The following is a 12,367-nucleotide window of genomic DNA, read 5'->3' as shown; positions in this document are numbered from 1 at the left end:
TGGGGAGTCGTTGATTAGGTAATGGACTTGCAAACAGACACAGACAGACAGACAGACAGACAGACAGGTCACAGAGGAAGGAGGAAACACTGAACAGTTTCACAAAGTTTATAAAGAATCAGAATCAGACCAAGTAAGTTTTCACCATGTGGTGTTACAATAAAATAGAAATTGAATAACGATTAAAAGAGACAATATACCGATATTTAGAATAAAATGAATGGAGCTGAACCAGTTTATCACTCCAGAAACTCTGGTGGGCTTTTTTAAAGGGAGTCTGGTGTTGATGATGATGATGATGATGATGATGATACGATAGATAGATAGATAAGATAGATAGATAGATAGATAAATAGATAGATAAGATAGATAAGTAGATAGATAGATAGTAGCTTTATTTAACCCGAAGGGAATTGGGTGTCATAGCAGCCAGGTACATTAAAATACAATAATTGATATAATTGTAAACATGTGTCTATATATTTAGCCTGTGCAGTGTGCATTACATACATACTGGTATATATATACACAATATATCATATATAATATGGACAACATATATATATATATACACAAGATATGATATGTACATACAATAGGTAATACTTCATATATTGTTAATATATAATAATAATAATAATAATAATACTATATCGTAATATATATAATATAATAATAATATATTATATTAATATAATAATAATTGATTGTAAAATATGATTGAATTGAATGGAAAGCCTTTATTGCATTGTACACAGTACAATTGAGAGTTTGTAGAGCCAGCTCCGTAAAAGTGCACAAAAAACTGACCCCCCATTGTCCATGTAGAGTTGTAACAGTCTTTAATGTTTTTTATTTTTTATTTTTTGTCTTGAATGATGTGTGCCACAATTTATTTAATAGGCTAAAAAATGATCCTGGCCATTCAAATTAATGCAAAAAACAACATGAATGTCATGCATTCAGCATTTACTAGGATGTTATTATACAGATTTTTTGCAACACCTTGAACTCATACTGACTTCCAGTGTCCCTGTCCACTTACAGAACTTGTTTTTTATCTTCCTTTATATTTTCTACTTACAGTTTTTATTGTAATAAAATACTGAGGCTGTACTTTAGGTGAAAATCTACTTGTCAATAAACCTGATTCTGGTACAGTTTTGGGGTTTTAGAGTTACGTAACGGTCCTGTTAATTACCATTAAAGGTCAATGTCAATTTCAGACTGCAGCAATTGTTGCATCACATGCTGGTGTGTTTTTCTCAACACCTCTGTCCGCGCTGCATGTCTATAAATTCCTACTGCAGCCCCTCCCGGAGGCTTCTAGACAGTCAGATCGAAGAAACACAAAATGGACAGCAGAATGAGAACAGCATGTGATGGTCTATTTCATCCAGTGTAGCTTCAGTGAAGATCTACTAAATATATAATTCATGTGATATTCAGATTAGAGCTCATATGGTGCTGAAACATGGACCCTAAATATCAAGTTTATCATTGACAAAGTCATAATGGAAGCCTGAATGTGTGTGTGCGATCTGAAACATGAACAATAAAGGACACAAATAAGCACAGAGAGACTTCCTGTAGTGCTGATAATCATGCTTTATTAAATCAATAATTGGAGAAAAACTCAAGGAGGCTGCAAAAATAACGCTAAACTTCAATCAAACCAAAGTGCTGAGCGACATGCGACACCACGCTTCTCTCCGTCCTCGTCTAGCGCAGCGGCGGTTGGTTACGGCTGCGGTACGTCTGCTTGGCGGCGCCCAGCTTGACTGACAGGTGAACTAAAAACTAACACACAAACACACTGCAGACCTCCGAGAGACAGCTCTGCCTCTGCAAACAAGCACCGGATGGACTCTTATTATTTTTTTTTTCGTGATTGGCCAGGTTGATGGTAAACTGAAGAGTCCAGCGAGCGATCGTTTGCCAGAAGCAGAGCACAAAACAAAAAAGAAACACTTGTGCTCAGGGAGTGCAGGCCGCTCGCACTGTGAGCGTGTCATCGAAATGGCGGTATGACATAATCAGTCAGAGTGCGAGGTCCAGTCGTCCTGCTTACATGAGGGTATATGCAAACAGCACTCAGGATCTCACGCTCTTGTTGCAATGCAACAGCACTGCTCCTACTCTCCAGCAGTGCATTCATAGTTCTGTCTCTGATTGAGTTAACATCAACAGGGAGCCTCTCTACCTGTTGAGGCAATCTTAAGACTTCAACTTATCGTTGAGGCACAGAGTTTAGTTTCTTAGTTTAACAGGGTATTCGTTCCTGGTGAAACTTTCTCCTGTTAAACCACATTTAGTTTCATTTTGTTTCAGTTAATATTATTGTCATAAATAACAATTCATACATTTCCCATAACCGTTAAATTCGGCTATATACATTATGTACATGTCACAGAAAAATGGATCAAAAATCCTAAGTCATAGTTATCCAATATGGCACATTTTATAACAACTTTAGACTTTAGTCTAGTTTGGCATAAATTAATGTCAAGATTGGTACAAAAATAGTTCATATTTACAAGAACAGAAATCCAGATCTTTATCAAGTAGATTATTTCGCTCAATTAATAAATAAAAAGGCATGGAAGTAGGGAAAAGGGGAAGATTGCAAGATTAGATTTTTTTTTTTTTACACTGATCGAATGCTAATGTGAACAGTCGCTGTGTCAGATCCGAGCTCGTTGGACAGTTTCAGGGTGTAGGTTCCAGCGTCCTCCTCCTTCACCCCGGTGATGATGAGGGTGGTCAGGTCCTCCGTGGTCTCGATGTGGAAGCGTCCGCCGGCAGTCACCTCAATGGTTTTACCGCCACGAGACCACTCAATGTGTTTGGCGTCGCCGGAGAAGGCGCAGGCGACTGTTAAGATTTTGCCCGGCTCAATGCTGATGTCTTCTGGCAGAGCCTCGATCCTGGGAGCAGAACCTGGAAACCACAGCATACCTACATCAGTACACTCAAAGGTTTTAAAAAAAATAATGTTTTTTTGCAAAACATTTTTACAACAGAAAGTTTAAAAGACAACATTTAGATTTTCAAATTCAGGTACAAAAAAGGTTTTTCTAAATAGACTTCAAAACAACTCTTGCATATAAATATTAGTGAAATAGTGATGAAGATAAAGCCGAGCTCCCTTTAAAATGACACAATATTAAACATGTTTCTAGGGATGCCGACTAATAGCCGAATAAATGGTGGATGAGAAGAGTCTCAGTCGACCGACTTTTCATTAGTCGTCAAAAATGTTAAACTGTTCAGTACTTCAGGAGATTGTTGCAACACGGACCTTTTCTCTTGTAAGACAGGAAGTACACACGTACTAGCTGCCATTAGCTACTTAGCAGTCCCATCAGCTGACTCAACCTGGATTGGGAGCTGGAAGGAAAGTTTGTTTACACTACTAGCACGGGAGCTAGCATAGGAGTATGAGCACTAGAACCGGAGTTGTGCGAGCGGGCAACAGAACCGGACTCACCGCATCCGAGCCTGACGGAGGCCAGCTGATTTACAGTGGCTCAAGTTTGTAGTGAGTTACTGGTAAAGTTATACATCTATACACGTTTTCGTGAAGATGGGAGTTATTTATTCCATGTTTTGAACACTCATTCAGAATCATTACCGCTTTTTCCGTTAGAATTTAAGTATATATACATCATAAACATGCAATAACTAGTCGACTATTGGCTTGAACTAACAACTACTTGTCAACGAGGAGAATCTTTGTGGGGACGGCCCTTCAGGTTTAATTACCGACCGTCTTACCGATTGCTCTGATTGAGGATCCCTCCATGAGGGAGGACATCTCCGTGAGACTGCTGGAGCTCATGGCGTACGTCTCAGACGCCACTGAGGACATGCTGGACATGGACATGGTCTCAAACTTCATCTCAGCCGCCATGCTGCTGAAGGAGCTGGACTCCATCATGGATGACATCATTGCCTGCTGGGCGGAGGAAGAGAAGGAGGACGACTCCTCCATTGTGTGCATTTCTTTCTTCATCATCATGGATGAGCTCATGGATGACGACGACTCTTTGTGACCCATCGTCATAGATCCTGATTAGGGTAGAGATAGAAATGGTGAATTTTCAGATTAAAGGTAAGGCTATGTCAGAATAAAATTGGACTAAATCTACTTTTACACTTGAGACAGGTGCTCACCTTTAAGTGCCAGTTTCTGTTCATGGTAGGCTGTGACCTTCATGCGTATGGACTGGAACACCTGTCCAGTGAAGGAGAACGAGGATTTGGATACTCCTCCCTCTGATGTCATCTCACAGGTGTACTCTCCCTGATCACTGTCTGCCAAGTCGTGGATTAGAAGGCTGCAGGAGCCCTCAGAGTAGTGCATCTCAAAGTGGCTGCTCTGCGAAAGCCTCCTCCCGTTGACGTACCACACCACCTCCCTGACGCTGCTCTCGCAGACACAGGACATCCTCACCGAGCCCTCACAGGCCTCAGCTGTTACCTGACTCAGGACCTTGGGAGGTTTCGGGGTTGGGGATTTGACAGTGGGTGGAGACATAACTCTCTTGGGGGACATGATGGGTGGAGGAGACTTCATCCTAGGTGGTGATTTGAGTCCCTCAGGCTCAGGGGACTTCAAGGCCCGTGGGGATTTGAGGCCTGAAGGTTCTGGGGACTTGATGCCTCTCGGTGTTTTGATTCCAGCTGGTTCTGGGGACTTCACTCCTCTTGGTGTTTTGAGTCCTGCAGGTTCTGGAGATTTGACTCCCCGAGGTGATTTTACTCCCTCAGGCTCAGGTGACTTCACTCCTTCTGGGGACTTGAGTGGTGACTTGAGTCTGGGTTCAGGAGATTTTAAACCCCGTGGTGACTTAACTCCCTCAGGTTCAGGAGATTTGACACTTGGAGCTGGTGATTTTAAGCTGGGTGCTGGAGAGGGTGAAATGGGCTCAGGAGACTTGACGCCCCTAGGAGATTTAATTCCCTCTGGTTCAGGAGACTTCACACTCAGCGTTGGTGACTTCAAACTTGGAGATGGAGATGTTACACTTGGTTCAGGGGACTTAACACTTGGAGCTGGTGATTTAATGGAAGGCTCAGGGGACTTGACGCTGGGGACAGGGGAAGTTACGGAGGGAGCGGGTGATGGCGTGGCTGGTGGCTCTGGTGACTTTATACTGGGAGTGGGTGACTTCACAGATGGCTCAGGGGATTTTACAGCCTTGACTTCCTCTTTGGGAACTGGTCTGCGGATGGTCAGGGTGAAGTGAGCTTCCTGTCTGCCTGCTGAGTTCTCTACCACCACAGTGTAACTGCCCTCATCGGAGGCCATCACAGAGGAGATCTCCAGGCTGGACTTGTACTGAGTGGTGGTGACATGAACCCGGTGAGATGAGGTGATGGTTCTGCTCTCGTGCATCCATGTTACAGTGGGTGCTGGTTCACCGTCGATATCACAGGAGAATCTGGCTGTCTCTCCCTCTGCAACTGTCACAGATTGGGGCTTAGTGAGGATTCTAGCAGGAAGAGAAGGCTTCACCTTGTGTACAGCAACTTCCTCAGCAACCACAGCAGATGATGACTTCAGTTTAGATTCAGATGTGGTTTGTTTCCCAGTCAAAGAAAACTTTTCCGATGAGTAGGAGGAACCAGATGACAGGTAATCAGCATACCTCTCAGCAGAGGAGTACCTCTCAGCAGAGACGTACCTCTCAGCAGAGGCGTACCTCTCAGCGGAGGAGTACCTCTCAGCGGAGGCAGCATATCTTTCTCGTGTGACAACCTCATGTGTCTCAGTTAGCTTAGACTTGCTCTCTTCCACCTCAAGGTGGGTCTCAGAAGCATAGCCAGCTTTGAAGTGGGTGGTGTGGTAGTGGTCAACTCGAGTGACTTCAGGGACATATGCTTTGGGAGCATCCTCATCCCTGCGGCGGGAAGAGAAGGTCGTGTAGCCACCACCTGACACTTCAAGGGTGGCATAGTCAGAAGCCTCACCCTTGGAGTTGGAGCACACACAGCGGTATGTGCCACTGTCCTCTTCCTGGCACTCCAGAATAGTGATGGACAAAACACCACTCATGTTGATGAAGATGTATTTCTCGCTGCTTTCAAAGATTTCAGTTCCATTGTGGAACCACTTAACCTCGGCTTCTGGCTTTGCTTGGATGTTCAAGGTGAATTTGGTGTCTTGGCCAATTGGAATGCGATGAGAGCGCATCCTGACAGTCACACGAGGAGCATGGTCCAGGCTGAAAGGTGTCTGACTAACCACCTGATATTTCCTCTCAGACTTCAGAGCAGCCTTCCTGGCCTCGTAGCGGGACATGATGTCAAAGCGGGCAGACCGCTCAAACCTGGAGGAGGAGCGGGATGACCTCTCAACAGACCTGATAGGGCTAGGAGAACGGGGACGTGTCCTCTCAGGAGTGGGGGACCTCCTGACCACAACCTCTCCCTCCGCTTCCACAGGAGGCCTGGCACGTGGTGGTCTGATCAGCTCTGACACTGGACGCATCAGCTCAATGTACGTGGGAGACAGCGATCTTCTCCTCCTCATATACTGAGAAACAGTGCGTTTCTTCTTTGTCTCAGCAACCTCGACAGCCTCGTGCCTTACCTCATGCCTCCTGTCTTCATGTTCCACAGCATGGCGCTCAACGCGGACCGGGCTGCCGGTAGGAGAGGCAGAAAAGCCGAGCTCCAGTTCATCCTCCAGCATCATTCTTTCCTCCTCTGTTCTCCTCATGGAAAGGTAGTCATCCACAGGCATCAGCAGCTCCTCATCACTAAGGTCTCCCAGAGATCTCCTTCTGGATCTGAAGGAGACCTCTGATTCAGGAGATGGTGAACGACGGGCAGGTCTGACAGTCTCCAGATCATCTAGAGTGAGTTTTGGAATACGCCATCTTGGCCTGTACTGGTCGGTGATTCTAGGGAGGGGCATGACATAAAACTGCTCCCACCTGGACAGGCGAATACGTCTCTGCCTCTTCTGTACAATCCTCTCCATCCTCTCTGAAATCTCATACTGGTCTTTGAGCTTTCTGTACCACTTCATGTCAGATAAAGGCACAAACTGTTTGATACCCTTGTCCTCATCCAGAGTTTTGGGATCATGAACAATAGGCTCAGGGATCTCATATGGCATGAAGATCCTCCTCTCCTCCTCCAGCTTCTTGGTCTCGGACTTCACGACTGTGATGTCGAATTCGCCCTCAACGTTCTTGGTGCTAACTGCGGGCTTGTAAATCTCTGCAGCAAATTTGAGAGCCTCCTGGGCTGTGGGGTTTAGAGGCACAAGCTCCTCAGTGGCAACAATTTGCTGAGCCAGCTTGTTTGTCTTCTCAATTTGTTTCTGGATGTGTCTGTATTTCTCCTCTTCGCTCTTGTACTCTCTCCTGGTGTAAGTAAGGCGATCCACCTTCAATGTAGCCTGGCAGGTTGCAGAGCCAGCAGAGTTGGTTGCAGTAACCTTGTACACACCGGAGTCCTCAAGCAGGGTCTCTCTTATGTGCAGGACATGGTACTCAGTGTCTTCCTGTATGACAACAACCTTGGGGCCAAACTGTAATGCACGGCCATCCTTCTCCCATTTTAGAGTAGGAGCTGGGATTCCTGAGACCCTGAGCTCGAAGCGGACACTATGTCCTTCTACACACTCAACATTAGCCAGAAGACGTTTGAACATGGGCCTCATAGTTTCCTCCATCACAGGATGAGGTGTCACAGTGAGACGGGCCTTGCAGCTGTCTTCTCCAAACTTGTTGTGGGCCATGACGGTGTATTCAGCATCATCGCTCAAGTCCAGGTTGTGAATCATCAGCTGGTACAGACCCTTATCACTGGTGAATGTGTACTTGTGATCATGATCCCCTGGCTTGATTCTCTCACCATTCTTAAGCCATGTTACATGAGGCTCTGGGTGCACTGTAATAGTGACACCAAAACGCACATCTTCACCAATGTAGGCAGTGCGATTGTACAGAGGCAAAGTGAATTCTGGTGGTCTCTGCAGGAGTTTAGTCTTGTCGACTCTCCTTCTCAGTTTCTTAATGGACCGGCTAATATAGTGCTCTCTGATGCTCCTCACTGTCTCAACAAAAAGCTCGCCATAAGCACTGTCCTCTCCATCATCACTTACCACCTTGCATCTGTACACTCCATCATCACTCTCTTCAATGTCCTTTACATAGATGCTGGCAAAGCCTTTACTGTAAGTGATTTCATACTTGGGACTTGGGTGTAGCTGACGGTTACCAAAGTACCATGACACCTGTGTGCTCTTGTCATAGTTGGTGATGCTGCAAGTGAATCTGACATGGCCACCTTCCTCAGCTGAGCCATGCATGACTGGACCAGTGCGGAGACCATGGTACTCAGTTCCAATCTTCACTTTACCCACAGCCAATCCTCTCTGGTTCCTGAAGGCGCCACCATAGGCCACACGAGCTGCTGATACAATGGTATCTGTCCTCTTCACCAGGCTCTGATAGTACCTTCTGTGTCTCAGTGTCTTAATGATCTTGTTGCTGACATATTCAATCTTCATCTTGAGCCATGGGTGTTCCAGAGCCTCATGGGCTGTCATACGGAGCTTCCTGTCTTTGACTAGAAGTCTGTCCACAAAGTCCATAGCCTCCAGGCTGATGTCCTTAAACGCTTCACTGTCAAAGACGTACTCACAGTTGGAGATGTTCTCAATCATCTTTGTAACGGACTCTGCCGCAAATGGATTAAGGCCACTGAGCAGAACATAGGCCATTACACCAACAGACCACATATCAGTGGCTGTTGTGACCAGGTCGTGACGGTGGATCTCAGGGGCGCAGTACTCTGGAGCTGTGAACAGCATTCTGATGTTTTCTCCTGGCACCAGCAGCCTAGCCTGGCCCATCTCAATAATCTTTATGGTGGTGCTTCTCCTTGTGGTGTAGACAATGTTGTCTGGGCGGATATCAAAGTGGCCAAAGTTGTGGCTATGCATGAACTTGAGGGCAGAGCAGACTTGTCTCAGGTAGCGGACAATCTCCTGCTCTGTGAGCTCGAAGTGGCAGGTGCCAAGGCGTTCAAAGATGTCAACTCCAGAAATGAATTCAAAGATCAGGATGATCTCTTCCATGCTTTCAAAGTATTCATGTAGGTAGATTATATTCATGTGCCTTGCTACGTTGAGGGCCTCAATTTCCCTAAGAACCAACTCACGGTCAGTTCCTTTGACCTTGATAAACTTGGCCATGAAGGTCTTCTTTGTGGCAATCTCCACACAGCGGTGGACTACTCCAAACTGGCAACGAGCAAGTTCCTCAGAGATGGTGTACTTGGTAGACAGCTCCTTCACCTTGTAGAACAGAGCCTCCTCCTTGGTTACCTCTCTGGTTTCGTCCACCTCCTCGTCATAGTTCCTAATCACAGACTTGTCTTCCTTTGTGGTGATGGGCTCAGTTGGTTGACATGGAGGGCTCAATCCATACTGATTTTCAGCGATGACGCGGAACTGGTACTTAGTTTTGCCAAATATGTTGATGATGTTGATGCTGCAGTCTGTGGTCTGTCCAGCACGGATCCATCTATCAGCAGTGGTGGGACACTTCTCCACAATGTAACTAGTGATGTCACTTCCACCATCATTGGCAGGGGGCTCCCAGGTCAAGGTGATGGAGTCCCGACCAATGTCACTGACAACAAGATTCTTTGGAGCTTCAGGTATGTCAGCCACGTTAACCTCAATGGTTTGCTTGTCTGTTCCGAACCTGTTCTTTGCAGTTATAATATAGTAGCCAGTATCCTTCTTCTGCACTCCCTTCTGGAAGACCAAGGAGGTGAAAGACCTGGTAGTGATGACCTGGTAATAAGGAGAGTTGGAGAGGATCTCCTGACCCTTCTGCCAAATGATTGCTGGCTCAGGCTTGCCAGAGATAGGGATCTTGATGGTTATGTGATCGCCACGGACAGCATGGACGGCTCCCATTCCCTGGAGCTCCTTGGGCAGGTGGATCTTAGCAGGAACTGTAATTAAAATGATAAAACACAACATTAGTTTGATATTTATCAAGATTTCTTTCTTTTAAAGAATTACACAATAAAATTGATTTTAGGAATTAACAATACCAAAATTATATCATTACCTTCCACCTCCAGGTTGGCTGTTGTAGAGATGGATCCTGAGGAGTTGGTTGCTCTGACTTGGTAAACTGTGGCATCGTTCTCATCAGCAGTAGTGATGACCAGCTGGTAGTAGCCTCCTTTGAACTCCTGGGCTTTGATCTTGGTTCCATCTGCCTGGATCTCCTTTCCACTGCGGTACCATTTCACCACCGGCTTGGGATATCCCACCACCTTGTCATAGGAAAAATAACTAAGTTAGAATTAATTTACTGACAACTTTTTTTGACTTAAAGAGTAATGGCCTACGTTCCCAATATTATAGGAAAACTTCACTCACTGGAGTCATAGGCATACATCTATATATACATAAAGAAAAGATCCTTTGTTTGGCCAATCTTAAAACAAATACTGTAAGCAGGGGAAACACCGGCACTTGATCAAATGAAACTGATGTCAATTATCTCATTTGACTCTGAATGTCCCATTGCTAGTAGTTTTTACATATTTAGACTTTAATAAATGTCAATAGTAGTTTAAATAAAGTACCTTAGTGACAAAGGTAGCATTGGCATGATATTTGACGGTCATGTCCCTGATCTCCTCCCTGAACGCAGGAGCACGAGGAGCCTGGTCGGACTTGGGGATGATCGGTGCAGAGATCTCACTCCAGTCACTCTCACCGCCCATGTTGTCACACTTGACACGGAACTCATACTCAAAGCCCTCGATCAAGCCTGTGACCTCGAAGCTGGTCTCCACAACCTTCTTACTGGTTACTGACATCCACTTGTTCTGCTTCTTCTCACGTTTCTCCAGGTAGTAGTTGGTGATTTTCGCTCCACCATCGCTGCTTGGAGGCTTCCAGCAGACAACACAGGAGTTCTTGGTAGAGCTGATGATGAAGGGTTGCTGTGGGATGCCAGGTTTTTCTGAGAAATAGACAGGGGGATGTTACTGTAGTGCTCTACGTATCTGTTAGTCCTGCCTCTCTGCAATGTAACTATAGAAATCAAACCTGGCAAACAAATTATAAATTGACTTACCGAATGGACTCTTGATGATTAACACTGATGGGATCTCCAGAGGCTCGCTGACTCCATACTGGTTCTGGGCAGAGACTCTGAAGTAGTAGCCGGCATTCTCTATCAGGTTGGGGACACGGCAGTTGGTGCCAGACACAGAGGAAGACACCAGGTGCCACTGCTCTCCTTCTTTGGCCTCACGCTTCTCTACAATGTAGTTTGTGATCATGGAGCCACCGTCATCCTTTGGAGCCTTCCAGCTGATGACAACTGAGCTCTTCAGCAGAGCATCAACAACAACAGGGCCCTCAGGTATGCATGGTTTATCTGGAGAAAAAGGTCATGAGTAACAGCCTTTTTTTATATATATAAAAATACATATATATAGGAATAGTTATTTGTTGGTTGAAACTTGAAACAAATTCATATGTGTGACAAATAATATTTAACTAATATATATATGTAAAAATCCATCCGTTTCTCATTCTTGACTTTCATTTGAATTTTAAAGATAATCTAATGTCATTATTGGATGTTGGATTGTTTTTTGTAATATTTCTCCGTAGTCTGGTCATACCTTGGATTTCAACACGCAGCACAGTGTCGATGGTTCCATACACATTGCTGAGCTGCACCTTGTAGCGGCCGGCGTTGGTCTTCCTCTGAACGTTCCTCACCACCAAGTGAGTGTAGCTTTCAGTGTTTTCAATAATCACATTTTCTGATGGGTTCAAAGGCTTCTTGCCATAGAACCACATGATCTGGGGGATGGGACGCCCAATGTACACCACATGGAGACGGAGGCTGGTGCCAGCCCCAGCGAAGTACTTCTCCTTCAGAGGGAAGCCTGGGTGGAACTGAGGTGCTGCCTGCAGGCGCAGTTTGCCACTGGTCTCGATCTCACCGGCCTCATTGATGGCCCTGCAAGTGTATTGACCCTCGTCTTCCTGCTCGTCTGTCAGGATGCTGAGGGAGTGGTTGCGGCCATCTGAGCTCATCTTATACTTGCGGCTTTGGATCAGTTCCTTGCCGTAGCGGTACCACTTGATCTCAGGCAGAGGCCTGCCGATGATGCCACAGGTGAGAGTACCGGACTCGCCAAGCTTGGTGGTTACATCCTCGATCTCTTCCTTCAAAGCTGGAGCCTCACCAACTGCAGAAACATCGGCAATTAAAATGATGATTTCAATCAAAATCAATTTCTTATGCTTTTTACTTTTTGCTGTAAAAACTTTATGCTGAAATGCAAACATAAAATT

The 12,367-nt window shown here is 45.4% G+C and overlaps 1 protein-coding gene across 33 annotated transcripts in view; it reads right to left on the bottom strand.

The window, feature by feature from the left end:
* Nucleotides 1–1,590: 1,590 nt before the first annotated feature.
* ttn.2 (titin, tandem duplicate 2) overlaps nucleotides 1,591–12,367 on the bottom strand; it is a 212,218-nt gene continuing 201,441 nt past the window's right edge. For all 33 annotated transcript variants that reach the window (XM_035676170.1, XM_035676193.1, XM_035676176.1 and 30 more), the window contains 7 exons: nucleotides 11,686–12,261; nucleotides 11,130–11,435; nucleotides 10,633–11,015; nucleotides 10,107–10,317; nucleotides 4,177–9,987; nucleotides 3,778–4,071; nucleotides 1,591–2,940 (listed from right to left, as the gene is read on the bottom strand). In XM_035676170.1, coding sequence (XP_035532063.1) covers nucleotides 2,648–2,940; nucleotides 3,778–4,071; nucleotides 4,177–9,987; nucleotides 10,107–10,317; nucleotides 10,633–11,015; nucleotides 11,130–11,435; nucleotides 11,686–12,261 — 7,874 coding nt within the window. In that variant the 3' untranslated portion in view covers nucleotides 1,591–2,647. The remainder of the gene's footprint in view (nucleotides 2,941–3,777; nucleotides 4,072–4,176; nucleotides 9,988–10,106; nucleotides 10,318–10,632; nucleotides 11,016–11,129; nucleotides 11,436–11,685; nucleotides 12,262–12,367) is intronic.

Source organism: Morone saxatilis, unplaced genomic scaffold, assembly GCF_004916995.1.
Source record: "Morone saxatilis isolate NCDOM2014 unplaced genomic scaffold, NCSU_SB_2.0 Contig5, whole genome shotgun sequence".
NCBI classification, from domain to species: domain Eukaryota; kingdom Metazoa; phylum Chordata; class Actinopteri; family Moronidae; genus Morone; species Morone saxatilis.
Note: the sequence above shows the minus strand (reverse complement) of the source record. Positions and strands in the feature narration are given on the sequence as shown.